This window comes from Athene cunicularia (genome assembly GCF_003259725.1).
Source record: "Athene cunicularia isolate RWA chromosome 3 unlocalized genomic scaffold, athCun1 chr3_part1, whole genome shotgun sequence".
In the NCBI taxonomy this organism is placed as follows: Eukaryota; Metazoa; Chordata; class Aves; order Strigiformes; family Strigidae; genus Athene; species Athene cunicularia.
The window spans coordinates 40,080,458-40,106,999 of NW_020799097.1; the positions used below are offsets into that span (position 1 = coordinate 40,080,458).

The 26,542-nt window shown below is 43.3% G+C and overlaps 1 protein-coding gene across 2 annotated transcripts in view; it reads right to left on the bottom strand.

Annotated features, from left to right (window-relative positions):
* Nucleotides 1-325: 325 nt before the first annotated feature.
* GABRR1 (gamma-aminobutyric acid type A receptor rho1 subunit) overlaps nucleotides 326-26,542 on the bottom strand; it is a 32,408-nt gene continuing 6,191 nt past the window's right edge. The window contains exons 2-10 of one of the 2 annotated variants that reach the window (XM_026844207.1): nucleotides 18,035-18,088; nucleotides 16,286-16,392; nucleotides 14,860-14,927; nucleotides 11,270-11,493; nucleotides 8,331-8,413; nucleotides 7,019-7,159; nucleotides 6,419-6,571; nucleotides 4,512-4,708; nucleotides 326-3,685 (exon numbers count right to left, since the gene is read on the bottom strand). In XM_026844207.1, the coding sequence (XP_026700008.1) occupies nucleotides 3,398-3,685; nucleotides 4,512-4,708; nucleotides 6,419-6,571; nucleotides 7,019-7,159; nucleotides 8,331-8,413; nucleotides 11,270-11,493; nucleotides 14,860-14,927; nucleotides 16,286-16,392; nucleotides 18,035-18,088 (1,315 nt within the window). In that variant the 3' untranslated portion in view covers nucleotides 326-3,397. The remainder of the gene's footprint in view (nucleotides 3,686-4,511; nucleotides 4,709-6,418; nucleotides 6,572-7,018; nucleotides 7,160-8,330; nucleotides 8,414-11,269; nucleotides 11,494-14,859; nucleotides 14,928-16,285; nucleotides 16,393-18,034; nucleotides 18,089-26,542) is intronic. The other variant, XM_026844208.1, reaches the window with a different exon arrangement.

Below are 26,542 nucleotides of genomic sequence, written 5' to 3' on the forward strand. Positions count from 1 at the left end.
TTGGGTATGCAGCATGTAGAGAGAGGGTCATATAATAATTTGATTATTATGAGAATATCCTCATGGGGAGGAAAAGAGATTATCTATCTTCCTTCATGCCTTCTTACTATCTATCTCTTGCTGACTGAAGTTTGCCTCCTTGCTGCTTCACTCTGCCAGTAATTATCAGCCTCCTTAAAGACTTCAGTCTCCAAAGCTCTGAATTCTGTACATGCTCACAGGCAGAACTTGTGTCTATCCTTAATCCACACAGACCTGCTAATGCAGTTCAACTTTTAAAACCAGCATCATCCCAGACTGGGCTTTGGCTTAACCTCCAAGAAGTTGGTCTGAATTATATTGCAAAGTATCATCCTAGGCCAGAAGAATGAGTACTGTAATGTACACAACCTGGGGTAGAAAGTTTAGTGTTGCCCTGCCTGTGAAATAGCAGCACTCTCCAGCCGTATCAGCATCACAGAATTTAAGGGTAGTTGGTGTTTGACTGTATCAGGTCCTTTGCAAAAAGATCTTACAAACACATATAAATTCATGGAGATCATTCTTTTGATGGTAGAGAACACAGTGCTGTATGAATGTGAAGTTTTATTGTGATGTTGAGTGTCTAGAAATAAATCAATTTATTGTGGAAATGGAAAGAAGCAGTGTGTTAATGATTGGATGCAAAAACCACACACTGAAAGGTTAAAAGCCAAAAAACTGTGTGTAAATGTGTTTAATGAGTACAGTTGTTGATAGCAAACACTGGCTGTATATGACATATCCTGTATTTATAGAATACATCTATATACACATTTATATAAGACTGCGAAGGCACTAGAATTTCCCAAATAAAACACAAGTAAATTAACAATGTAAATCCAAACATGGAGGTCGGGGAATCTGTTTAGGGAGATGTGCTGGAAGGGAAACTTTGAAAATCACATGGGAAATTAGAAACCGGTCTCCCACTGAAAGCCATGGAATCTGAAAGTCCAGGTTCCATTTGTATTTTCAAAATCTCCCTTAATATACTGTTCAGATGCTGAATACTGTAAGTAATATGAGATTAATGAGTCTACAATGGAATGTACAGTACTGCAGCAAACTACATAGCATTAAGCTTCTTATGAAGCTGGAAAGCTTACTATAAAATCTCACACTTCTGTTTGTGCTGGTTTTAAATTGCAGAAATAAATGGGTTCTAACAATAATGAGAATCTAAATACATTCCTGTGCAAGTAGTGCCCAAGAAATCTTGGAGCTATTTGTGGGAGAAGGTGCCATCGGGAATAAAGAATATGGTAGGGTGGCCAAATCTGGTGGCCATCCTTTCATCTGCTTTGCCAGCATGACCTTTCTACCTTTGTTTCATTGAAATGTTTATGGTTTAAGAAAATGGATACCTTTTTTTAATCTCTTGAATAAAAACTCACTGGAGAATAATATGATATGAAGGAAACTAGAGAAAATGAAGCTAAGATAGTATGTGTATATGAAAAACCCCTATGTAGAAATGAGTAGTAAAACCATCTTATAGGGGTGTGTGTCTTAATGATTTTAGCTTTTGTGATTTCATTGCCTTATCTGTGGAGTGTAGGCTGTAAGTGCAAGATGGGCATAGGTAGTTTTCAAGGTCATGATTTTAGCAGTTGTAAGAAATGCGGAGTATGTTTACGTGACATTTATTTACATAGGAAATTAAAGCAAAAAACAGCAGCATTCAAACAACTGCGATGTCTGTGTTGTGAGCCTAATGCATAGAACAGCAGATCAGTCAGTCCAGGGCAGATTACGTGTAAGAAGCTTCACTTTCTTTTTGGAGACACAGCTGCTTTGGTCTGATTCTCAGAGCAGCTGCACCTGTAAAAAACAGCATCTGCTGTGCAGGAAAGAATGCATTTTGTAACTGTGTGCAAAAGCATGCATTGTGTTTAAAGTCCTGTTAACACAAACCCTTAGTTAGCTTTGTGGATGTAGGTGTGTAACACATTTCTGAGACACCTTTGGCGCTACTGTTCCTGTACAGGTCCCTGGATGCCATTCAATCAATTATTGTTTTCCTGAAATACTTTACTACTTCTGCATTATAGATTTTGCCTTTTCCATTTATTCTGACTGGCTGCTCTGCAGAAACTCTGACGGCGGGTTGGGACTTAAGTCACTGCCGAGTGCCCCCAGCTCCAGCTGTGTCTCCTTGCTCCTGCCCTGGAGGGTGCTGAGCCTCCTCCAAGGGCACAGTGGGCCGCAGGATGCTGGGAGGATGGATGCAGCATGAGAGCAGAGTCTGTTAGTTGTACCTGGGTCTGCAATGGAGCTGCTGTCTCATGGTAGAAGCTCCTTTTTACTTCATTCCAAAGTTTTTGCCATGGTATCTTTAGTAACCCAGATAAAAAGTTTATACTACTGCTCTGTCAACTGTTGAGCACCTATTACGCTTTTACTAAAACCAGATGAACTAGGCTTTTACTGAAAGTGAGTACGATTACTGGTGGCTTTACAGGCTGCAACAGGTTCTCAGGCTATTCAGACCAGGAATAGCCAGGCTATCTCAGAGAAAAGGAGCAGTTTTGTTCTTTTTGTAGACACCCAGTTGTCTTCACTGGTTCATTTTGTAGAGAAACCTGTTTCCTTTCCCAGGAAACTCAAGAGCAACACTGCCACTGACCCCGATAAGGAGGTTCAAGGAGAGCTCCCTTTTTTCCCCAGGGGATTTAGTTTAGCATTGCAGGAAGCCAGGCTTTTGTTCATTCCTTAGTAAATGTGCATTGCAAGTCGTATTTTAAAAGATAGCCAAATCTGTTTGGAAAGATTTCTTTGTTTTAAATATGACAAAGCACAAGTCTGAAAGTGTGCACCTGTAACTGCAGTACTGCTGGGGCAGCATGTGAAAGCAAGCTGTAGCCATCAATAACCTTGCCAAAGTGTTTCCTGGTACTGAATATTTTGTGTTTGTACTGACCGTTTCTGACCTCATCCTGCAAACGTGCAAGTATCTGCATATTCTTGTATTTATTGGTATTGAATGTGATTAAGTCTGGTGAGTTGAGAGACATATGCGTGCACTCAGGTACTTGGAAAATTGGTATTTCAGGGGCACAAAATGGAGGATGCACCATATATAAGCAACTGTCAGCTAGAGTAATTTGTTAAAATAGTTTACAGTGGCCTGTGAGGCACAAGAAGGAACATAGCACATCTTTAAGTATAAAATTTTAGATTGTATATCCTATATTTTGCTGAAATGTGAAACTTGCACAATTATTTATGCCACAGATGAGTTGCATCTAATTAAAAAATTCTGGAAAAAAAAAATCAATCTTCCTTCCCAATAAAACAATTCTCCATTTTCTTTCTGTTAGCCTATGAGACCCTACTTTCACTTAATGTCATAATGCTCTGTGGAAGTTACGTATATTTATGAAAAGATGGACCAGTATATCAAATTAAACAGAATGTATGCACCAGGGAATATTATCCTGGAATACTTGTCGATGGCATGAGTGTCAATCCTCATGCTGACATATCTCTGGTTTTTCCTCCTGCCCGAGCCCCTGTCAGACCCCAGCGCCAGCTGCACCATCATTCGGTCTTGTTTATCTCCATTCTCAGACACGTAGTGCCCCAGTTCGTTCACATCCCCGTCGTTGTAGCTGCCATCCATCATCATGGGCCGAGGCTGAGGTAGGCTGCATGCACAGGGAAGCTGTGAACACAAGTGCAGGATGGTTTTGAGCTGTGTCCAGATATACAAAGACATCCCTTTTCTCCTTACAAAAGCAGAGGAGGGGACAAGCCTGGGGAATTCAGGCTGCTGGAACGCGAAAGGGAGAACGCGGGGATGGAGCTGGGCAGCAGCTTTTTCCTTCTCCTTTTTCATGTCTGCAGTCAGGGAGAGAGGGGGCTGTCTGTAGAAAAGCTCATTTGGCTTAAGCACAGTTTTCAGGGTGTAAATAAAGGTTGGACCTGTACCTTGAAGTTGAGAAAATCAAAAAGAGCAGAGGGAAACCACAATGAGGAATGTATAAGTCTTGCCCCATTTGAAGAGAAGAGTTTAGGCTGAAATTTTGGGTGGTTCTAATTTAATGTAATGAAGGCAGGAGGGGGAAGTTTGGACTGTTGTATAAATTTAGACTGTGCCTGGAGAAAGGTAGAGGATACCTGCCATGTTATTTGAAACCCAAAATGCAGTATTCATCTGGTTCTGTTCACAGGTTTGGACCTTCAGTATAAAAGAATATTTAAAGGTAAAATCCTAAAACGTCCCATTTATACAGGCAGTGAAGGACTATATGTAGAGGGGGTTAGCATCCTCTAACTCTGAAGAAAGAGCATTGATCTTGTGTGTGGGTTGTTCGTAGCAAATCTTTATAACACAAAATGCTTCACTACTGGTGTCTTTTTACACGCTCTGCATTCTCCCCAGGCAGATGAGAGCAGCACACTGTAGTTGCAGTCTTTTGAACATTTCTAGACATTTGCCATACCTTTTCCCAGGGGCATAAAGCTGCATTGGAGATAGAAAACCTCACCTTGTCCCGCAGTTTCCTCTCCTTCCTCTCTTGCACCGTAGTCAGGTAATTCACTGCTGCGTATTCCAGCACTGAGAGGAAGACAAACACAAAACTGACCCACAAGTAAATGTCCACTGCTTTGATGTAGGAAACACGAGGCATGGAGGCGTTCACCCCAGTGATGATCGTGGACATGGTCAGCACAGTGGTTATCCCTGGGAATACACCAGCAGAGAAACCATAAGACATTTTCAAACCAGAGTCTTCATCACAAATACAGCTGTCGTTACCATTTCCTGACATTAAATTTACCTTGCAGTATTATTTTTCACATTTGGGCAATGGCTTTCACTGCCTGAGGGGTGTCCAGGCAGCCCTAATTTCTAACTGGGGTTATCTTGTCTTTTTTGGGAAAACAGCTCTAGTTCTAGTCTCAGGGTGTTGCTAGTCCTTGCCACACCACACCACCAGCCTCCCACCCCATTGCCAGGCAGTAGCACTTTGACCCTGTGCTGGCTGCACCTCATCTCCAGGCTCAAGACAGTCCCTGGAGGGGTACAAGGACATTGAGTTGGACTCAGCGATCGTTTTGGGTTCCTTCCAACTCAAGATATTTTATGACTCTATGATTCTGAGTATTTCAGCTTCTAGTTCAACCCCTCTGCAGCATGAGCACCAGCGAAGTCTCTGTTGCTGTTGGTGCTTACACCAGTTTCTCCAGGCCTGTGTTTTCCATCTGCTCCTGAGAAGTCCTGCTTCATGGGAAGTTACAGAAGTCACCAGCTGGCTCTCAAGCCTGGTCTGTGCCTTCCTCAGAGCAAGAGCAGAGACTAATGGAGCTCCCCAGGGCAATGCTGCCCCACATTACACCATGGGCGAGCACAATGAACACATCAGCAGGAGCCCCTGCAGTCCGGTGTTATCCTGGCTCTAAGGGATGCTCTCTGTGGCCCTCTCATTTCAGGGGCTAACTATGTCACCTTTATGATCCTTTTGAAAGTTGAAATTATGTATATAAGCACAAAGGATTGAAATCACAGGAGTATCTAGATGCTAAAAAGTGCTGCTAAAGGCAGTGCCTACATCTTCCAAAAAGCCATGGCCCAAATCCTTATGCTCCTTTTACTGATGTCTCAAGGCAGTGGAAGCTGTTTCTAAACAGAGACATGGATAACTGCCCCATTGCCATCTCTGTTAAGCCTCTATATATCCTCTCCACTGAGGAATATGATTTTAATAATAAATAAAATCCTAAGTTGCGTTGCCTGGAATAAGTGGAAGCAAGCTTGGGCTCAAAATCTGTAGAAACACAAACAACACTTTGCTAAGGGCAAAACATCCGCTTTAGAAGAAGATTTATGACCATATGATTGTTTTCCCCCCCTGATGACTCCTCTGATATATGGCTTCATCTGTCTGAAAGATGCTGCAAAAGAGGAAGCTGAATCCCTCACATTGCACTGGAAGTTTTTAACAAGTTGAACAGTGCAGCTCAGCTGACTGTTACCTCCATCCTCCCTCCTCCAGCAAAACTCAATAAACTGAAATTTTGTCAGGGCTGCTAATCCTGATTTTCACCTTCTTGTTCACTGAAGTGTCTGAAGGATACTGACACTTTGGCTCTACATGTGCCCTGTCTCTGTTAACAGCAATAAAAGCAGAGGGGGATGTTTGCTCTCCGGTTTGCACTGCATGCAGCTAGTCCTTGTGCAAGCAGGGAAGGCATTTGCTTGGCACCGCAGGGCAGATGGAGAGCTTGTACCATGGCCAGTCCCCTGCATGGGGACACGCATGTGGCATAGCTGATTTCTGTGCCACAGGGCAATGCAGGGGCAGTGCACAGCACAGGGGATTTCATCTTGATGGTCAAGGCTGCAGTTGCAGCAATTGTTTCTCAGGTCTGCTGACTACAAGATTGTTTTTACCTAATGGGACTCTAGCGGGAACTGCTCGGCGATCGATCCAGAAGGACACCCAGGACAACATGACCATGAGGGTGGCAGGGAAGTAGGTTTGAAGCAAGAAGAAGAAGATGTGTCGCCGTAAAGTGAAGTTTATATAGAGGCGATTGTACCACCCTGTATAACAGAAGGGAAAAGAGAAGTCACATCAACATCAAACTACTTTCAGATAAGGTAGTTGCATCAGGGGAATACCTCCTTTGCTTTTAGAAAAACACAGCTAATGACCACAGATTATTGCAATTTACAGAAAAGACTCCTTACTGAACCAACTATCAAAGTCAAGGTGTCTCTCAGTATCATATCTTCCAGAGCAAATAATATAACCTGTGCACTCGGAGAGTTTAATTCATGTTAAGCCTTGGTGTGATCTTGAAGAGGGATTGTCTTTCCAGACTACATAACCATCAGGATGGAAATCTGTGGTGGGGACATCAGTCTTGGCATAGAAGAGAGCCATAGGGAGCCCTAACAGTGGACAATTCTCCATGGCCAAGGTCAAGAGGGATGGTTTGCACTCCTTCTTCCCCCAGCCCACTCTCTGGCAGGCATGTTGGTACCCACCTGTACTGCTGTAAAAGGCGAGCTTTGTGGTGGTGTGAAATTCCTGGATCAGGAACTGGGACAGGGATATCCTCTCATCTGTTTTTAGGGAATCGTTCCCATTCTTCCAGTACAGCATGAGGTCATCTTCAGTGTAGGCATCTAGAGGAGCAGAGCAACTCTCAGTGCAGTGCACTAAGCCAGCTATCACACCCACAGCCCAGGGTGTGCCCACACACCTTCCAGGCTACCTGTGAGGTCCCAACTGAGAAAGCCAAATGCCATCACCTGGCTGAGAGTTGCCCTGATGATGGGTATGCTTGTGGCAAGGAGTGGACTAGCTCATTATCATAGCTCTCAGGACTGATGCCTGGTGCATTTTGTAAGCCCTTCTGTTTTTCTAATCGTAATTTTGTGCACACATATGTGTGTCAGGTAACCCACTGCATTAGAACTTGAAAAACTGTCCCTTATAAATGTCCTAAAACCAGAAGCAAAGGAAAGGAGACTTAGACGAAAGAGCCTACATGGAGTAATGGGATGAACAATCTATTGCTGGTCTGAGGCATGCAGAAGGAGAAACTTTTGGGTAAAATTTCTGCCTGTGATGCACACATGAACATTACAGGTCTTGGTTTTTTAATACATGTGGAAACATAGAAATGTCAGTCCCTTCAGATGGGTTTAGTAGCATCTCTTCCCATACAGGAAGAGAAAAATCACACATAAATTTATTTAAATAGAATTGAAGCTTAAGGAAAAGAAAAAAAAAACGTCCTAAAAAGCTAGAAGTATGTCATTGTACGTGTGTCATACTTGGGACAAAGGAGCTACACATGGGTATAAGCTGGGTTTATCTCAAATAGGCATAAGAAACGTAAGAAAAAGGTGATTAAGGTCACTGCCCCATCATGGTTTGTAGACCATGGATGGGCAGATGATGCACGTGAAGGGCATATGGCCATTTATGTATGTGTTTGAGGGCACCTGGGCAAGCGTGTGCTGCTGGAGACCACTGACCTGCAGGCAAGTGGCCCAGGGCCTCTGTGGATGGGGTGGCCACAGGGCAGCCTGGCTGGCTTTCAGGGACACTGGCAAGGCAGCGCTCACAGCTGTTTTTTAAAAACGCTGCATTGTTGCAAACATCATCTAATTCTAGTGAAAAATATTAGGCAGGGAGTTTTTCTTGGTGTTGAAGTCTGCTGACTTTGGTCAGAGCTCCCATGAATGTAGCAGCAGTTTAATTATCGGCATAATTATTGATGTAATTAAATACAGTTTGGGTGCCCACAGGATGCAGCCCTTGGTTCCCCTACATCTCTGCTTTACTTACAGCTTTCAATCTCCAGGGAACACGTCTGTGTGTCCAGGGGAAAGCGACTAAAATCCATGTTGCACATTGCTGTTACTGTAACTCTAGGAATAATAAAAAACACTCAATTAAAAATTTGTCTTCTTATGAGACTGAAAAATAGTAAAGCTGTGAGTTTGGTTCTTTATTAAGTAACTATCTGGCCAGAAACAGTCCACTGAAAATAAATACCTTCCATTCAGCTAACCCCATTCCAATTTAGTTAACGCCATTTCTTCTTCTCAGGAAACTACTGTTAGAAAAGATGACTAGAAAGTTAGGCCATTACCAATTGCTACTAGATGACAAAAATATGCGAGAAGAAAATGGGAAAGGGCAGAGAGGCCCTTCTTCTTCTTTGACTATCAGCAAACATCTCTCTGTAGAGATCTGTGCTTTCAATGGATGCTTTGTACAATAAAATAATTTACATTTATGAAAGCCATCCTGGTGCAATGGGGGATGCAGGTTGGGTTTTTTTTCTGCAAACTGTGACTTTGCAGCTGTTCAATGAGAACCCGGTGATCACACATGGGTATCAGCCACCAGAGGGCACAGGCAGTGCCTCGAGTTAGGGCTGGAGCTGCTATGCAACAAAGACCACTGAAATTCTCTGCCCCATCACTCAAAAGCTCTGGTCTTGCTCTAGTCTGATTATCTCATTTTTAATAGCATAATTTTGTGTTGGCTCTGGAAATATCCATAAATCTTGACTCAACTGTCTTGAACTCAAGGGAAGTAAATGAAGACAGAAGTATAAATCATAATGGAGAAAGAATTAATCACATAATGATAAAACTACAGTGCAATCCCTTATGTTAGTAGTCCTGCATATGTAGGTTCCTACTGATATTGCTTTCCTCTCTGGATTTTGAGTCTTTGAGTGAAAGTTCTTGGCTCAGATTTTTTGTTTAGGTGCCAGTGAGGTCTACAGTGGAAGTCAAGGTCTGGCAAAAAACCTTAAAAAGACAGACACCAATAAAAAAAAAATAATCTACAGGCAAAGGCATTCAGCAAAGGCAGGCAGGCAGTAATGACCTGTTTGCTTTTAAGGGGAGACCAGCATTCATACTTTCCCTGTGTTCATAAAGCACTCTAACCTGCTGTTGCCACTGAATAAAATAATGAAACTCTGCCAATTTGCTATTCAAGACATTCAACACCATTTTGTACAGGACAATTGCTTAAGCACGAGGCTGTGTGGTAGGATCTGAGTAGTTTGATATTCTTCTGTTCCCATCTGCTTTAGATAACCATAAATGCTTGCAATGCAGATGATTGGGACTATGCAACTAAATGAAAGAGTATATAGGCATGCATGCTATAGCTGACTATTATGTCATTCTATTGTCCTTTTTTTATTGTACTAAGGACCTGTGCAAATTTTGCAAAGGTCCAAAGAACACCTGAACCTTGTCTAATACGCTGAGTGAAGAAAAAGCTCTAATAATGGGAAGGTAGATACTGTTCAGGCTGTGAATTCCAATGAACAGTAAGACAAAAATAACTGAGAACAAGAAAATTCTTGTCAAACTGATATCCCATAGGCAATCAAGAATTTCTTTGCTTGCCTTCCTTTCATAAAATCATAAAACACCTCGGCAGGCTAAGAAGTTGATCTCCCCATCTCATGTCAGGCTCAGCAACACCTCTGCCACTCCTAAGGTCTCTGTCTAACGTGTCCTTAAAGACCTCCACAGAATTCCTAAGAAATGTGTTCTGCAACCTTATCATTAGTTATCTATGCGTCTTGCTGATACTGACTTCCTATAATTCAGATTTTCCTTCTTTTATGTCCTTCAGAATACATTACATCACCTGATGCTTTTTTAATTTATCATGTATTTTGTTATTTCAGTGCTCTGGAGGTGATGTTGACATTCTTGCATTAGAATATTGTACAAAAATTTCCTCTCTCATAGGTTTTTATGGATCGTTTGGCAATACGTCTTTTCTAATTGGATGGAAATGAAGCCAAGAAAAACAGAAGCACCAAATTTAGTTTCTTCTGGAGATTGACAGATGCTCCTCATTTAGCATCTCCAACTATGAAAGTGTTACTTATTAGAAAGAAAAAAATCCTCGTTTAATGATGTTCAGACTTAGGTCAGCAATGTTCCTCTCAAAGCTGATTGACCAGTTGGAAAATAAGGGCGAAAGGCAAGGTTGGGATCACCCCTCAAACCAGAGGACAAAACAAAGTTTACCCAAAATGTCCTCTCCGAGGAGCATTTCATGCATTTCACATGAAATGTGAGCAAAAAGCAGGAAGAGCCGACATCAAGTGTTCGGGTTGCTCTAGCCATACATGTGAGTCACCAGGATCTATATACCCTTGCTCTGAAGCTTGTCACTTCACGTGCTGACGGATGTTCCATCTGTTTTGTTACTTATAAAGCTAAAGTTGTGTGCAATATAATTTATACTTCTTCGAAATTACCTATAAGAATAGAAATTGCACATTTTGCTAGGCCCAGAGACTTTGTTGTGTAGTGAAGTGGGTAACTAGAGCTGTTCAGGACTTCTGTTTATTACCAGGCATTTCTCTCTTCCTCAGATTGTGCCTTGGCTCTTCGGCAGTGCCCCATGGGGACTGCAGCTCACTGGTTCCCTGTGAGCTGCCTGAGCGACGTCTGCGTCTGGCCACAGCTTCCCGACAGCAGGAGCAGGGGCTCACCACACACACAAGGCGAAAGGACACTGGTGGAACCAGCAACACTGGCATAGAAATTAGCTTCCTGCAGCAGGCACTGCACTTGCACAGGGACTCAGACCTTGGTGGATAGTTAGCACATTCATTCTTTTTTGGGTTGGGTTTTTTTTTTTAGTATGAAGTCATGTGAAAACACAGTACAGGAATCAATTAAACCACTTTCTCTCTCACTCCCCTAATAGCTCACATTGACCGAATGCAGCTTTACCTGAGGCTATAAAGTACCTTCCCATCTGGCTGGACCCGCAGCATGACGTTGTCTGTGGTGGTGTCATGGATGAAGGAACGCTTGGAGTGGACAAAGAACATGTCAGGGACCCAGATCTTCTTCACCAGCCTGCCATCAAAGGTCATGCTTTGGTTGTTGGTGCTGGGGAAGGACAGCCTCTCATCTTTCCAGTAGTGCCTCAGGTAAAGCGTCATGGTGAAGTCCTGCAACAAACAGGTTTGTGTCACAATTTACACCTTACTGGAATAGCAGTGATTTCTCCTCTCTGGGACAAACCACGATCTGTAAAGCACCATCCCTGAAGGTACTTCCACTCCCTGAACTGCAGGGGACATGGCTAACTGCAGCTTGTTTATTCCATAGGTCAAGACTGACTTACTGGGTTCAGAAATTGGAGGCCATCCAGGCAGCAAATCCACCTCTGAAATGCAAATGATGCATTTTAGTGTCTTCGAACCACTCCAGGGACCAAAAGGCAGACATGTTGAGGCAGCAGTAGGCAGAGAGTGCTGCCAACCATTTAATCCCCCAACCAGATGATGCAGCCTACCTGGAGCCAACAGTGAAGAAGCATTTGCTGCCTGTGCTGCCCTTCACACTGCTCTGGCAACTGCCTTCCCCAGGCTGCTGGAAGAGCCTTCTGCAGTGGGAGCTCTTCTTCCAGCACAGCCACTGAAATCTTCTTCACTTGGTATTTGACCAAAATGGCTTTCTTTTGCTCTTTCTCCCCACATATTGTACTCTTAGATCTGAGGCATGCTTTTTCTCTTTGAGCTCTGTTGTATTTGGAGTCAGGCCCCAGAGGCACATAAACTTGGGTTTGCCTTTTTCTATATTTCAAAGGAAGCCTTCACATATCTGAAGACAGCTCACATGCATTTGTAAGTATCTTTGAGTGTAGCATAATATATTGCCCATAAACTGAGGGAAGTGTCTAAGGCTGGCCAGTCTGCCCTGGTGTCTGGGGTAGAAGAAGCCAGATGGGCTTTGGGTGGGGATTTTTGAAATTATTTGACATTTGAATTTTTTTCCACAACGTTTTCCAACATTTTGAAATATGGGGGTTTCTGCAGTCTTTTTTTCAGTTAGAAGTGGTTTGTTAGTTGCAGCCTGTGCTATTATTACACTAGAGGCCAATATAATTTTGGAAATGCTTTATATTGCATCTAACTGAAGCTCCCAAAGCCACTGGCCATGGAATTCCTTCTTTTTTAGTTGATCCATTCTATAGCATTCTTTAAAATCTTTTCCCTATATTCAAGTTTAAAGATAGTTCTGGGAAACCTTTTACATTGACTCCTGTGGTTAATGTGTCCTTTAAACAGTAATAGTAGACAGACTTGTTCCTCAGTGAGAAGTCAATGCCTCACTTTTTCCCATAAAGTTACATTTATGGTTGCTGCTGAAAAATCAAGTATTGTCAGCTTTCATTAGGAAAGATTCATTAATACTAGTTTTAGGCGATTAAACTGGGAATGACAATATTTTACAATGCATCATCTGAAAATCCCCCAAGCAACAACTATATAACATTTCCCTCTTCTTTTGGTCCATTTCTCAGAAACACTATTAGCTCTCCCATTATGTTTGCAAATGAATTTCCAATCCTGGGTAACAATCTGTTTTTTTCCTTCTTCCCATCTTTCCTCCAGATAAAACAGCTGCCCCACACATTTTGCAAAAGCTCTGTTAATTTGAGTCTCTGGCCCATGATAGATATTTATACATTTTTTAATTAATTGGAAAAAATAATCTGATTTGTGACATCCTAATGAAGTTTTATAATGTCCTCTATTATTTTACAATTTTCTTGCAAATAGTCAGAAAGTAGGAGAAAAAAATGAAAGAATGACATATCTAACTCCTCAAGCTTAAATTTAGTACAGCGTGAATATCTCTGTCACTGATGTCTCTTCATTTAAAAATCAGGCAATGATCCTGAAAAGCACCATGGCCTTTTTCTATAAAGCTGCATGAGTTAAAAAGAATCTATTCTGACAATATAAAGTCTTCTCCATCATTATTCTGCAAACAGCCAAAACTGACCCCGAACCGATTTTTTTTTTAACCCAAGGCTCTACAGTGCTTTTCCCATGTTGCTGGGTGTTGCAGCATGATGTGACATGAGGAGCAGGGGCAGTATTTAAAAAACAGGGGAAGTCGTTCAAAATCATAACTCTTGGTTAAAAACTGAGTGGATTTGTTGTTTCGTTTTGTTTTACTTTAAAATCCTCTATGTTAAGTTCCTTCCCTTTGCTTTCAAGCCCCAAGGCTTCTCAGGGTCTCTCTGGCTGCTGAACACCAGCTGTGCTGCCACACTGCCATGTCCCTGGCTTTGTCATGGGAGGAGGTCAGGTGCAGGCTCTTTAACCCCGTGGCTGTTAATTCGGAGCAGAGAGAAGGTGGAGCTTTTGTGAAAGCTTCAGAGCTGTTCCATACATTTTTTGACAGAGCAAAATGTTTTGAAAAGTATTCTGTACTGGGGCATGATTTTTTCCTTTCAAAGCAAAATCTGAGTTGCTGAGAGACTCTGGGGATTGTCTAACAAGGTAGGTCTGACAAGCTCTGGGTTTTGAAAGGGTGGATAAAATTGGTGTAGATCTTGCGATGTACATGCCATCTCCTATTCCCCTGCTGTCCTGCTCTCCTGCACAGGCTGGTGTTTACATGGCATATATGAATGTAAAATCTTCCCATGGAAGATCTCCTGCAGAAATAATATCTTACTTTGAGCAGTTTTTTTATGATGAAAAAACCTCCTCCAGAAAAAAAATCATCAAGACCAAAATCTGCAACTCTTCAAGAGCATTTGAAAACTGTTTTCATATTACTGTAATTGTATGGTAGGAAATGAAGGGCAGAGAGTCAGTAAGGAATTTAGCCTGTGCAGAGCACCAGCATTAGTCCTGTGTGCCCCTGAATTCCTACTTCAGCATCAGTGTGAAGATACAGGAAGAACCAACAAAGCCTTATGCTGGTCCCCAGCAAACAGGAGGCGTGACGATACCACTGCTAATGCACCGAAGGCAAGTTCTGAGAAACATCTCCCCTCTGAACTGGCTGCCCTGTCGAGAGCAGGTCTTACCAGTCTGAACCAGTGTTGTTCCCAGGATGGCTACATTCTGGTTGGGAGCTAGCTGGCAGAACATGGCCAAAGTGAGACTGTGTCTGCAGTACATCAAAGTGTCTTAAAACTAAAACATTAATTGGTCTTCCTCAGAGCTTCTAACCGTGTTATCACTTCTTCAGAAAATGTAAAAACCCAAACCCTTTGGGACAATCTTGGCAGTGTTGTATCATTTTGTCCTAGAGAAAAGTAAATGTCAGATTTCTCCCCTCTGCTTCAAAGGAGAGGAAATGGTAGCATGAGGTCAATAGGAGTAATTGTCGTCAGATTCAGATCAAACCTGAAACTGCCTCCTGCAGGCTGTGGAGTGTCCATCCTTGGAGATATTCAAACCCCACAGACACAAACCCAAGCGGCCTGTTCCAGCTGGCCCTGCTGTTAGCAGGGTTTGGGCTAGATGGTGTCCTGAGGTCCCATCTGACCTTAGTCCTACAACTCTTACCATGTCCACCTCAGAAATGCTGTCCAGACTTTCAACTTGGACATCCACCCCAACAGGAATTGCAGGGCCTGGGGGAAAAGAATTAGAAGTATGAAGTACTCATCTGGCTTTTGTATCTTAGAGATAAAAATAGATGCTCAGTCTGAAATAGAAAGAACAGTAAACCAGTTTAAAGAAGAAGCGACTGGAATTCATAACAAAAACCTCCTAACAACAATCAAAATCAGCAATAATATTGACCTATTACTGACTTTCTCTTTTTATTGTGTCATCCTACACAAGTACCTTCAAAATCAAAGCAATTTTATTTATTATATCTCTAGTGCTCGGATCCAGGGCTTGCAAAATGGATGCCTGGCAGAGCATCCATTCACGTGGAGAGCAGTGGAGGCACAGCTAGGGCAATGTGGGAGAATTACTCTAAATTTTTCCCTCACTTCTGCTCCACTCACAGGCTAATAACATCCCTGAGAACTACTCTGTGTATTTGGCTTTCACATCACTCAATGCACAGCTGTGGAGAAGACAGGGTGATGGGAGGGGATGTGTTGCAGGACACAGGCATGTGCCACTCAGCCTGGGGCTCCCAAGTGGAAGGTTCCAACTGCAACCCCACATAATAGGGGGTTTGATCTTTCTCTCCCCCACGTTTTGACTAGCCCCTCATATACCTCTGGCAATTACAGTACAGGAGATCTGACAAGACAAATAATGCTCACATTAGCGGACTGATACGAAAGTGAAACCTTTTTAAATTAATTGAACATGCTGGTATTTGGTATATTGAGCACTTAGCAATAAAATCTTCTTCCATCAGAGTATATAATGGTATCCTGGATTTGAATGACCATCTGTCAGCCAGAAAGGGTAGATAAATTACAACATTCTCTAATCCAGTGGGCTGAAAGAAAATGTGTTCCCCTTCATCTATTTCCCTGAAAGCTTAGGTTGCTTTAGCACACAGCCACAAAACTGTGAGCAAGCATTAACACATGGCAGTCAAAATATTTTCCTTTGGGTTACAAATGAAATGGCCAGGTCAGTAAGCATGGTACAGGATCTGATTATGTACACACACCACCATGGTAAGATGAAGTCTTAGAATTTCCCCATCATCTGGGAATAAACAGAAGGTGTATTTGCAGATTTTTATCAGAAGAAAGTGTCACTGAATGCCAGGAATATTATACTGCTGGTAATCACATTTCCATGCCTTTGACTACCCTATTTGTTCATACAAGGAAGAAGGTTATTTCAGTGCACACCTATCCCCCTCACTTATGTCATGAAGTCAGAACACAAATAACAAAAATTAGAGACAGAAAAGGCTCTGCTTGTCAATCTACTTGTTCACCTGAGTATGTGTTGCAGTATAAAGAACTGACAGTGTAAAACAAGAACAGTGACAAATGTGAATGTTTCATACCTCCAAAACCTGGTCTCATGCTGAAGTCATGGTCATCTATTCGCAGCAGCTGCTCCGACTTCATCAGGGGAGCTTTGGTGATGTCAGGGCTTCGTTTTAGGATAGGGCTACAAGGAAGAGAGAAGCACAGCTATGAGCCCTGAGCAGTGCCTGTGAGAAGTACGCGCCCGTTTCGCTCCGTTACCCTTTAGACCATTTACCCCTTAGACCATAACCATGAGATTTCTTGCAGTGGTTGGCAGCGTGTCATTAAAAAATGATTCCTGCACTAAGCATACAGCTTAGGCACCTAGCTTTCTAGCGCTAAGGAAACATTTGTTCGGTGACTTTTTGTCTCTGTAAAATTATTTCTGCTTATAGCACAGTTTGGAGACAATAATTCAAAAGTGTGGTCTGGAGGAATAGTGTGTGTGGATAAGTGGGGCATGAGGCCAGGAATTAGGGAAACAATATATGAAATAAGCTACTGGCTGTTGCCCAGGAACAAAATGGAGACAGGCTGGGAACCAGGCCAGGAGTCAGGCTATCCCCTAACTTGGGATAAAATGATTAGCTCCTGCCCTAGTTTTCTAACAAAGATAAAAAGGAGTATTAAAGACCTGGGAGGTCTCTGAGCATTAAGGAGCCTGGGAGGGTCATTCCAGAAGCTGTTGGAGTTGCACCAAATGCTGAGCAAAGGATGCTCTGCTCCTGCTCCACATCCAAGGTGCAAAATGCTGTTCAGCGGCGCCCCAGTGCTTTGGCTGGGATGGTGGTGGCAGCAGCTCCTCAGTTGCTTCGTGTGGGTGAAGCCTTGCTTCCCTCAGAACCAGCTGCTTGCCAGCTGCTCAGGTGGAAGGAGGGCTCAAAAGCGGGAGGAAAGATTTTGCTGGTTCCCCATTTGAGAAAAGATGGCATGCTCAGAGAGGCACTTGTCTGAATACACACAAGACAAGTCAAAAATAGATTAAAGGAGTACAGGACAACAAAGAAACTTGTTCCTGAGATAAAGCTCCTTCTAAACTGCTTAGCCATGCTCTACTTCTCACAGACTAATGGGCAATTGTACCACAAGAAGCCAATACAACAATCTCCTAAAAGAGACCAGTGGTGTTTTCAGCAACTCTTCTCTCAAACCCAGAGCTTTATCTGGACTACAGAGTATTTTAGGAAGATGCCCAGTCTCCATTTAATAATCTCTAGGAGTGGCAAGTTGTCTACCTCCATCAGTGAATTCTTCCCTCTAGAATTATCCCTAGACATTTTAAAAGGTGGCTCCTGCATCTGCTTTAGATTTAATTCAGTTTCTGAAAGACCTGTTGTATTGTGAGTGTGCATTGGGGAAGGTTTATACCCATCTGAGACAGGTCACTGGCAAAACCTTCAACATTTATGAGCAGGCTTGACTGTGCTCGGAAAGATGCTTTCTCCCTGGCAGTGGCAGAGGAAAGGACGAGTGGTGTGATGGAGAGCTCATGGAGGGCAGATCAGCTCTGCAGAAGGGATGCTCAGAGGGAAGATGTCTACTCACATAGCAAGGGCAACACAAACTCTGCAGCAGCACAATGCGAAACCCAAGGGACTGTGGCAAATGGCCATGGCATTACACCTCACCTCTAGGAGGGTGCCAGGTAATGTGGGATCCTGCTAATGGCATGACTCCTACCTAAATATGACTGGCATGCTCGAGTGGTGTCCCCTTCCCCTGCCACAGCTGCAGCCCAGCCACAGGGATTAGGCCAGCAGCAGCCGCCGGAGGGTTTTGCCTACCTGCCATGCTTGTGCACCTCGCCACGGGCCTCCCGACGCTGCCGCTGCGGCTGGCTGCACGGAAACGACAGGAAAATGGAGAGCTGAGGCAGGCGGTCACGGGCGGGAGGGAAGCGTGGTGGGAAGCACCAGATCCTCGCACCGTTACCTTCTGTCACATGTGTGAAATGGCTCTTACATTTTTTTGTTGACTTTTTTACTGAAGGCTGGTGTCAGGTTGGGCATGGCGGAGGGTGCTGAGGGGGTAGGGGGGGGTTGCCAGGGGCTTGTGGCTGGGACAGGACAAAAAGGAGGGGAATGATGATTTTTGTATGGTGGGATGCCACTGGTTTTGATTTTCTAGCAAAGGACCCAGGAGGCAGCTCACCTCCCTCCTCCCGCAGCCACGGCCAGCACCTTCAGGGGCTCAGGAGAGAGGCTGTGCTGCAGAAGGGATGCTGTGCTGTGCTGTGCTGCTGATGCTGTGCTGCCCCGGAGCCGCTGACAGCAGCGAGCACAGCCATTACATCTGCTCACCAGAGGCAAATGGGTGAGATGAAAATGAAAATGAAAATTTTCATCATGAGATGAAAATCTTTTCAGAGTATTCCAGGAGAGAAAAAGGTCAAAAACTGTGGAAATATTTGTTTCTGGTTTCATAATACCTCCCAGCTGGTTGTCAAGAAAGCTTCTCTCAGGTGTTTGGCCAATATTTTATTTTATCATTAAAGAAAACAATATTGCTTTTAGCAATGTAAGTGCTAGTTTGAGCAAAAGTAGCATTTTAAATATTTAACGGTTCTAACTCATCTTTAATTAAAAGTGAAAAAAAAATAGCTTCTCTCTGTAATAAACACTAACTCTAATTAACTCTACTAATGAGACTTTTTTTACCATTAACACACATTTCAAATCCCTCTGTAGTGGTTTACAGCTGCAAAACTCCTTTTGCAATAATGAGTGTCTCACCACTCAAGCACCATCATTCCTTTGATGCGCAGTGGTCGAACCCCAGGCCTCACAGGATGGTTTTTCCCTGGGCTGGGAACTCTCTGAAAGCTGATGGCATTGGAGGGAAATTCATCTTTCTGCTGCCACAGAGAAGCAGACAATGTCTGCATCACCCAGACTAGGGGTGGGCGTATCACTGACTCACCCCGAAGCAAAGTGTTGGCTAAGTGGAATTTTTTTCCAGAATTTGCTCTGTGCTTCCCAGAGGGAGGGCTGGGAATAAGCCCAAAGGCAGCCAGCCCACTGTTTGGGGGAGCCTTGGGCCATACAGCACTATTGCTATCACAAGGAGCAGCTTCTTTGGCACTGCTGAGACCTCATCATCGTGCAGCAAAATGCACTTGCAAATGCAAAATGTTCTGTCTGCAATCTTCTGCCTTGATACGCCCTTGGGCTGCAGCTGACATGTCTTGCTGCTGCCTGCTTCTCATCTGCTGTCTGTCAGGAAATAATTTCATGTGTTTTGGGGATAAGCAGATTCTGGTGACAAGCTGACCTACTTACATGACTTTAAAGTGCCCTAGTAAACTCTTGGCTATTCAGGAATAATGCTGGTATTCAAAAAGGGATGAAGCAGGCTATGTTCTTGCAATTTCTAATTTTCATTTCTCTTTGTAGAGCTTACCTAATGCTTCATGTTGGCTCTGGTCCTATCCTGCTTGTTGAGGGAGCCTTCAAAGCATGGCAATCAAGGATTCATGGCCAAGTACTCCCTGTCCTCTGCACCCAGCAACCCCGGGTGGTTCCTCTTATTTTTTCCAGGTGATTCTCCACTGTGTCTAAACTAAACTTTATTTCCTTATCACAAACCAGCATAAAATCTTCCCCATGCTCCAGCCACCACATAGAACTGTGCTCATTTGTGCTTTGGTTCAGGTCCTTCACTTCTTTTGCCAGTCCCATTCCCCTTGCCACAACTCTGAGGTTACTGAGCATCTCCCACTTTCCTGCCCCCTCCTGTGGCAGCAAAACATCTTTACCTGTTGCCAGTCATCACCAGGTACTGTGATTTCAAACCCCATTTCTTTCTACTTAATAAATAGCTTTTCCGTTCTGGTTCTGGCGATTGCTCTGCTGGCTAAGTGATCAATGGCAGGTCCATCAAGGGACCCCAATAGCCTGACCATTCAGGCTGTGAATTAGTGGTAAGCTGCTATGGCTTTCTCTTGCACATCTGCTGTCCCTGAGCATTTGTGGCAGACAGCAACACTGAGGAAATTCAGTCTAGAGGTTGCTCACGGATTGCTCAGTGCCACTGTTTGCCACTGTGGCCATTGCAGTGTGACAGTGTTACTCCTGCCTTTGCTGGAGTGACAGGCTGTCTTTAAAACTAATCGATAACTCCTGAGGTAAAATATACTGAATAATTAACCTTTTTTTTTTCTTTCCAATGTCAATTTTTATCCCCTAACAGTTACAGTGCTGAAAGGCATTTCATGGCTCATGAAGCTCACTGAGATGCTTTATGAAAAAGCAATAATTGGAGCAGAGTGGAATTTATTCACAGTGTTCGTTGCAGAGTAGCTCTCATGCCCCTGATGGCAGCTGGAGTGATGCAACCTCTCCAAAGTCATCGTTATTGCCCCAGATCCATTCACTGATTCAAGGGATCAGGAGATGCCTCTGCCCCAAAGACTGAGGCTTGCTGTGGCTGGAGGGGAATGAGGTGACTGAAGCTTAAGATATCTAGGGAAAAAATTCCAGCAAAAGCAGACTTTCATCACTATTGCTACAGACACAAGGCAAAAAGCAGTTTCTCTCCTCTTCCCTAGCCCAAGATTTATTATAGCGCTTAGAGTCCCTCCAACATAGCAAAAAGTCTTGCAGGGTTAGGAATAATCTTATCTGATTTTCAGAAGAGACAGTCCAACCATGGCATATGGAGGTCCCAGCAGGCATTTCCAAATGCCCAGCTTCACAGGACATATGCCAGAGGAGTGTCAGGTCCACACTTGCGTTGAGCACCAGAAAACCCACAGTATTCTTCATCTTTGAAATGATTTTGGAAGCAACCACAACAAATGTGAGAGAAGTCACTACCCATCTTAACATTTTAGATTGTAATTACTTATGCAGCATACACTTCCTACCCATAAAGCACATACTTTTTTATCAATGGGAGGCAATATACTTGCAGTAGACAGTGACCTATTTTACACTCTTATTAGGATTATCTTATCAGGATACGAGAACAATTCTTCCTTGAGGAGTTAAATCAAGATACAGTTTCAGTTCTTCAGGAAAAAGCAAGATCCACTATATTTTCCTCAAGAGAAAAGTGAAAGTAAGTTGCTGAAGTAATGGAGGCAGATTCATCCTTGAGGAATGGTGCTGGTGGTTTTGGCGGACTGGGCAGACTAACGTTATTATCAGATTTCATGAAATTCTGGGACAGTCTGTTCTCTCCATCCCTTATGGTATTCTTAGGTCTGTAAAGAGGATGGCAGATCAGAGAAGAAATTTCAAAACAGATCCTGCCTCAGGAAATATTGTTGAGATGATGTTGTGGCATAACCTCAGTCCCCTTCATTACTATTTCATCAATTTTGGCCAGTGGCTGTGGCTGCAACTGACCCCAAACCTCTTACTCCAGGGTGGAGGTGCCTGCTGCCCTGGGAAGCCTGGCAACTCGTGGCTGGGGCAGAGACACTCGCGGTGCCTGTTTCCTCTCTGCTTGTCTCATGCTTGGGTGATGCCTCCACCCCTTCTCAGGTGCAGAGACTGTGGACTCTCCCCCTCTACCTCTCTGAAACTGCCATGTGCTTAATTTTGTCAGATACAAGCTCTGCAGCTCATGCTGTGCTGCAGTGCAGCTGATCCACAGCCTCTCCCAGCACTGACGCAAGGCGAGGGAGGGTGTGGAGCTTGCTGAGCCAGTTTTCAGCAGGACTTTTAATTGGAAAGTAATGAAAGTGATGAAAACTTCCTCATCCCTGCCAGACCTGCCATGGCACTTGCTCTGGGCTCCCCATCCCTGGGTGGATACTGGTGGGCAGCTTGTGCAGTACCTCCCACCCTGCACCTGCTATGCTGCGCAGCCTTCATGCTCTGCTGGGCAGGGGAATGGCAGGAATGGCCTCAGTCTGCACGTAAAATTATGGCCGGGCAAGGCCCTGATGAAATGCTGCCTGAGGCAGAAGGACCAGGAGAGAGCAGTGGAGGCAGTCCAACTCCCTGCAGGGAACAAAGCCTTGGCAGGGAGGACACAGGAATGGCAAAGGCATATTGGTACTACTAAAAAACCTGTGAGAAATGTGAAAATCTTATTAAAGACCTATGCCTAAATATTTGACAAGGTTTTGTTTCTCCCTCTTATGACCAGTTAGTGACTTGGGTTCATACCACATCAGCATCATGTTAAAGGCACAAACCAGGCCAGGGGTGCTCAGGCAGGGAATGGGGGACAGACAAGAAGGGACTGGGGATTGTATGCACATGCAGAAGGTTTCCGCAGAGAAAAAGCGTGGCAGAGTTAAAGGGAGCCTGTGTCTGCAACAGAGCCTATGCACTGGGTGAGACAGAGGAGAAAGCTGAATAGGCAGAGGTGGGGAGGGAGGGGAAACACTGGGTGAAGCCAGAGGAAAAGATGTCAGAAGGAGAAGAGAGGAGACATCAGGCTCAAACAGAGCCTCATCGTTGTGTGGGATGAATCCTGGGGCGAGAACACCCTGAACAGTCCTGAATGAGTAAGGGTGTCCCCTCACCACAGAGAGATGCTGCCCAGCCCCCAGAGATGCATGAGCCTCGCTAGGCTAAAGACCCTCCCAGGCTGTGTCCCAAAGGAGGGAAAGAAAGAGGTTTTGGGGCAGGGGGTTCACAGAAAGTTGCCCCATAACATGCAAATGAATTGGGAAGACCTTTTCAACAAGCAGTAAATGCTGGTGAACAGGCGGTGCAGCAGGTCTGGGTGAAGACTTTGCAGGAGGAGGAAGAGTGAGGTAGCTGAACAGGAAGAAAAAATGCCCAGAACTTGAGGGAGGAGAGAAAAAACTTCCAACAGGAGGAAGCTGCTTTTATCCAGAGACATGCACTGCAGGAGACACGATCCACTGTGTAACATACTAATTCCCCGAGATAATGTACCATGGAAACCCACTAATTTGTACTCAAATGTTACAAAGCTGTGAGCTGTAAACAAGCCATTCAAAACTGAGGAAAAATAATCACAAAATATATCTTATCTTGGCATTTGACAAGCCCTTATTTGCTTGTAATTATGTTGGGTCATGTGTCCTCGTGATTAATAGGTTTAAAAATGGTGAAGAAAGGTGACCCACTGCTATTCTAGGTGGTTAAATCTATGACAAGAAGTGGGGAAAGCACTATTTTTGATGTTTACATCACAAAGTTGTAAACAGTGGGATTCAGAGATGTTCTACCATCTCATTTTTGAGTGATACAGAAAATTCAATGAGAACCCCATTTTAATCCATTATTATTCGAATCTAAATCAATCTTAGAATGCAAAGTACGCAGAAGCGGGAGACTTATATGCACCCTTTAAATTTTGCACTTCCTTTGTTCTTTGTCTGGTCACAAACACTGGAAAAATTAAAAAAAAAATAAACTAACCTATACACATGTTGATTATTGACAGAAATTTCATGCTACCTGAGGTCTTGGCACTGTACCTGATGCTGCAAAAATGACAGTGCCTCTGTGTGGCAGAAATGGCATCCAGTGGGTGTGTTTTTGTTGGGTTTTGTGTTACGCAGGTTGAAAGGAAGGGTCGGAGGGAGCAGAAGGAGTGTGACTGAGGTCCACCCTGCCAGCTGAGGAGGAGGCAGGCATGGTGCCAGGGCTCAGCTAAATGGAAAAGAGAAATGGATGAAGGGAAGGGGAGCAACTAATCCGGAAATGCAGAACGTGATGAAAGGTTTTATGTCTGTCCCAGTCTTCAAAGAAAAGTTAACTTGTAAGCAGATGTCAGTCAGCACAGTGCAGATCAGGGAAGGGCTATGCTAAAGAATATTTAGATAAACTGGAGGTATTTAATTCAGCAGAGGATGATGGCACTTCCTCAGGAGCACCGGGAATACCAGCTGTTAGTGTCTGAGCTGTAAGCAGGTACCTCTGAGGACACATCACAGGTGGGTGAAACCCTCAAGAGAGTGTGAGGGTGAACACAAAACCTGGTTTTAAGCAGAGGACAAAAGAATCATGTTGGAGTTTTGACATTTGGAAAGAAACTGGGACAAACTCGTGATCCGATTGTCTGCTCCCCCAGGGATAACGAGATTATAAAGATCACTCAATGTGAATCTTTGCAATAATTGACGTCAAACCAGTCTAATGTCCTTTCTGACAGTGTAACTGGCTGCCTTAGTGTAAGCAGGAGGAAAAGTAGATTGGAGTGAGGTTTTTCATATTTCATTACTAAACTAAGGAAATACGGTTGAGATGAAACTGACTTTGAGCATGGTTGAAAGATCATGGTTAGAGTAACAGCCATTAGGTTGCTGTTGAGAGACATTAAATGACATCTCACAGATTTCATGCTGGAAACTACCAGTCAATATTCTCAATAATAATGCAGGTGACAAAACTATAAATCCCGTGCATGACAGCATGCTTGAAAGAGAAACAGGCATTTTGGGGTCTAGGATCAGAATTCAAAGCAGCCTCAACACATTAGAGAAAAGGTCTGATGTAAATAAGAATTTCAATAAAAGAGAATACAAAGAACTGTGTGGAGTAGAGAGAAGTAATTGTACAAATGCAGAATGGGAAATAACTAGCTAATTATCAATACTGCACTTGTCTTAGTTCCTTACAGCAATGAAAGCACTCTATCTTTGTAAAGACAATCAAAACCATCAACAATTAAGGAATTTGTTTGCACTGCAAAAAGTACAGAATGGTAACAATTCTACTGGTGGGACAACGTTAAGAAATATTCATATTGATACAGGACCAGAGACAGATTAAAAGTAGATGGACTGATCTGTACCAAGTCACCAGGCTTTTTACCAAGAAGAAGGCCAAGTAAGGAACTGTTGAACCAGCATTTAAACTGTCCTTAGTGTCACAGGCATGGAAGGCGACAACTTCCACTTCTTTGGAAAAAGAGCTACAAGTAGGCTCTGAGAAGCTACAGACTGCTCCACTGGTCAAATTAAATAACAAAGATAGTAAAACCAACCAATAGGAGGCACCAGATAAATATAGTATATATTGGAGAAGAGTGAGAGGTAGTTTGACTTTTCTTGAGGGACTCTATGCACTAAAAATATAGACTTCTCTAAAAAGTTAATGACCTTGTAGATGCAGAAGACCAAGATGACACAGTGGACCTCAATTTCCAAAAGTGTGTGGAGAGGTCCTTTCCAGTGACTTGTAAAGAAATCAGCTAGCCAGAAAGAAGGAAGTTCCCTGCATGTGAATGGTTACAAAATAAGAAAGAAAGGAATAAAGGAGAGTTTTCTCTGTGAAGAAAGGTTTTCAGTATAGTCCCATGAAAATCTATGATAGGATCACTGTTGTGCAATAGCTTTTTAAATTATTTGGGAGAAAAGAATAATTATGACAATATTTACTGAGAATATGTAACTGTTTAAGGTAGTCAAAATTAGAATTATGAGTGGAGAATTACAGGAGAATCTCATTATACCAAGTGACTTCAGAAAAATTCAGAAAAATGTATGTTGTTTCATACTTTGTATTTTTAAATTTTTCCATTGAGCTTTCAGAAACAATGTTAAGATAGTGATGGGCTCCAAATCAACTGTTACTGCTTAGGAAGGAGGTCTCAGTATCATTGTGGCTATTTCTTAGTAAACATCAGCTTAATGCTCCACAGTGTTCAAAAAGACAAACAGTTGGGAATGGAGCAGCAAACCAAACAGGAAGTATTTCAATGCTATTATAATAGTAATCCCAACGCATCTCACATGTGCGATGCCCATAGTTGGAAACAACAGAGCAAAGCAAGAGCTTGGAGATGAGGAAGGCTTCCAGGCAGCATAAGCATGTTTCTCTGTGTGGGAAAGGAGACAACGGTCAAGTGATATGGTGCAATGATATAAAATCAGGATGAAATGGTGAAAGTGAACAGGAATCTGTTGCTCAAGAATTTCCACAACACGCAACAAGGAGAAGAAATCTGAAAGGAAGTACACAAACATGGCATGTCATCGCACTGTGAAGTTCACTCTCATCGAAAGCTGCGAGTGCTAGAAACACAAGTGAGTTTGGAAGGTGACTGGGCAGTGTTTAGAAGAAAGACCAGCAGGAGCATTTCAGATGTGAATCCAATCCCAGAATCAGAAAATCAAACAATTTATGTATACTCAGAAGGAAGTAAACTGCTTTGCAGAGTCTTTGGGTTTGTTTTGTTTTTTTTTCTTTGCTGGGCTGCAGATAGGAATTTAAAGCCTGTTATGTCTCCTCATACCAGCTCATAAAACACATTGTAGTAATGGTGAGCTAGAAGACAGTACAAAGCTGCTGATCCTGAGCAAGTTACATTGTGGCAACACTGACTGGAGATTTTATCGTCAGTGGCCCAGTAAAGTGCCA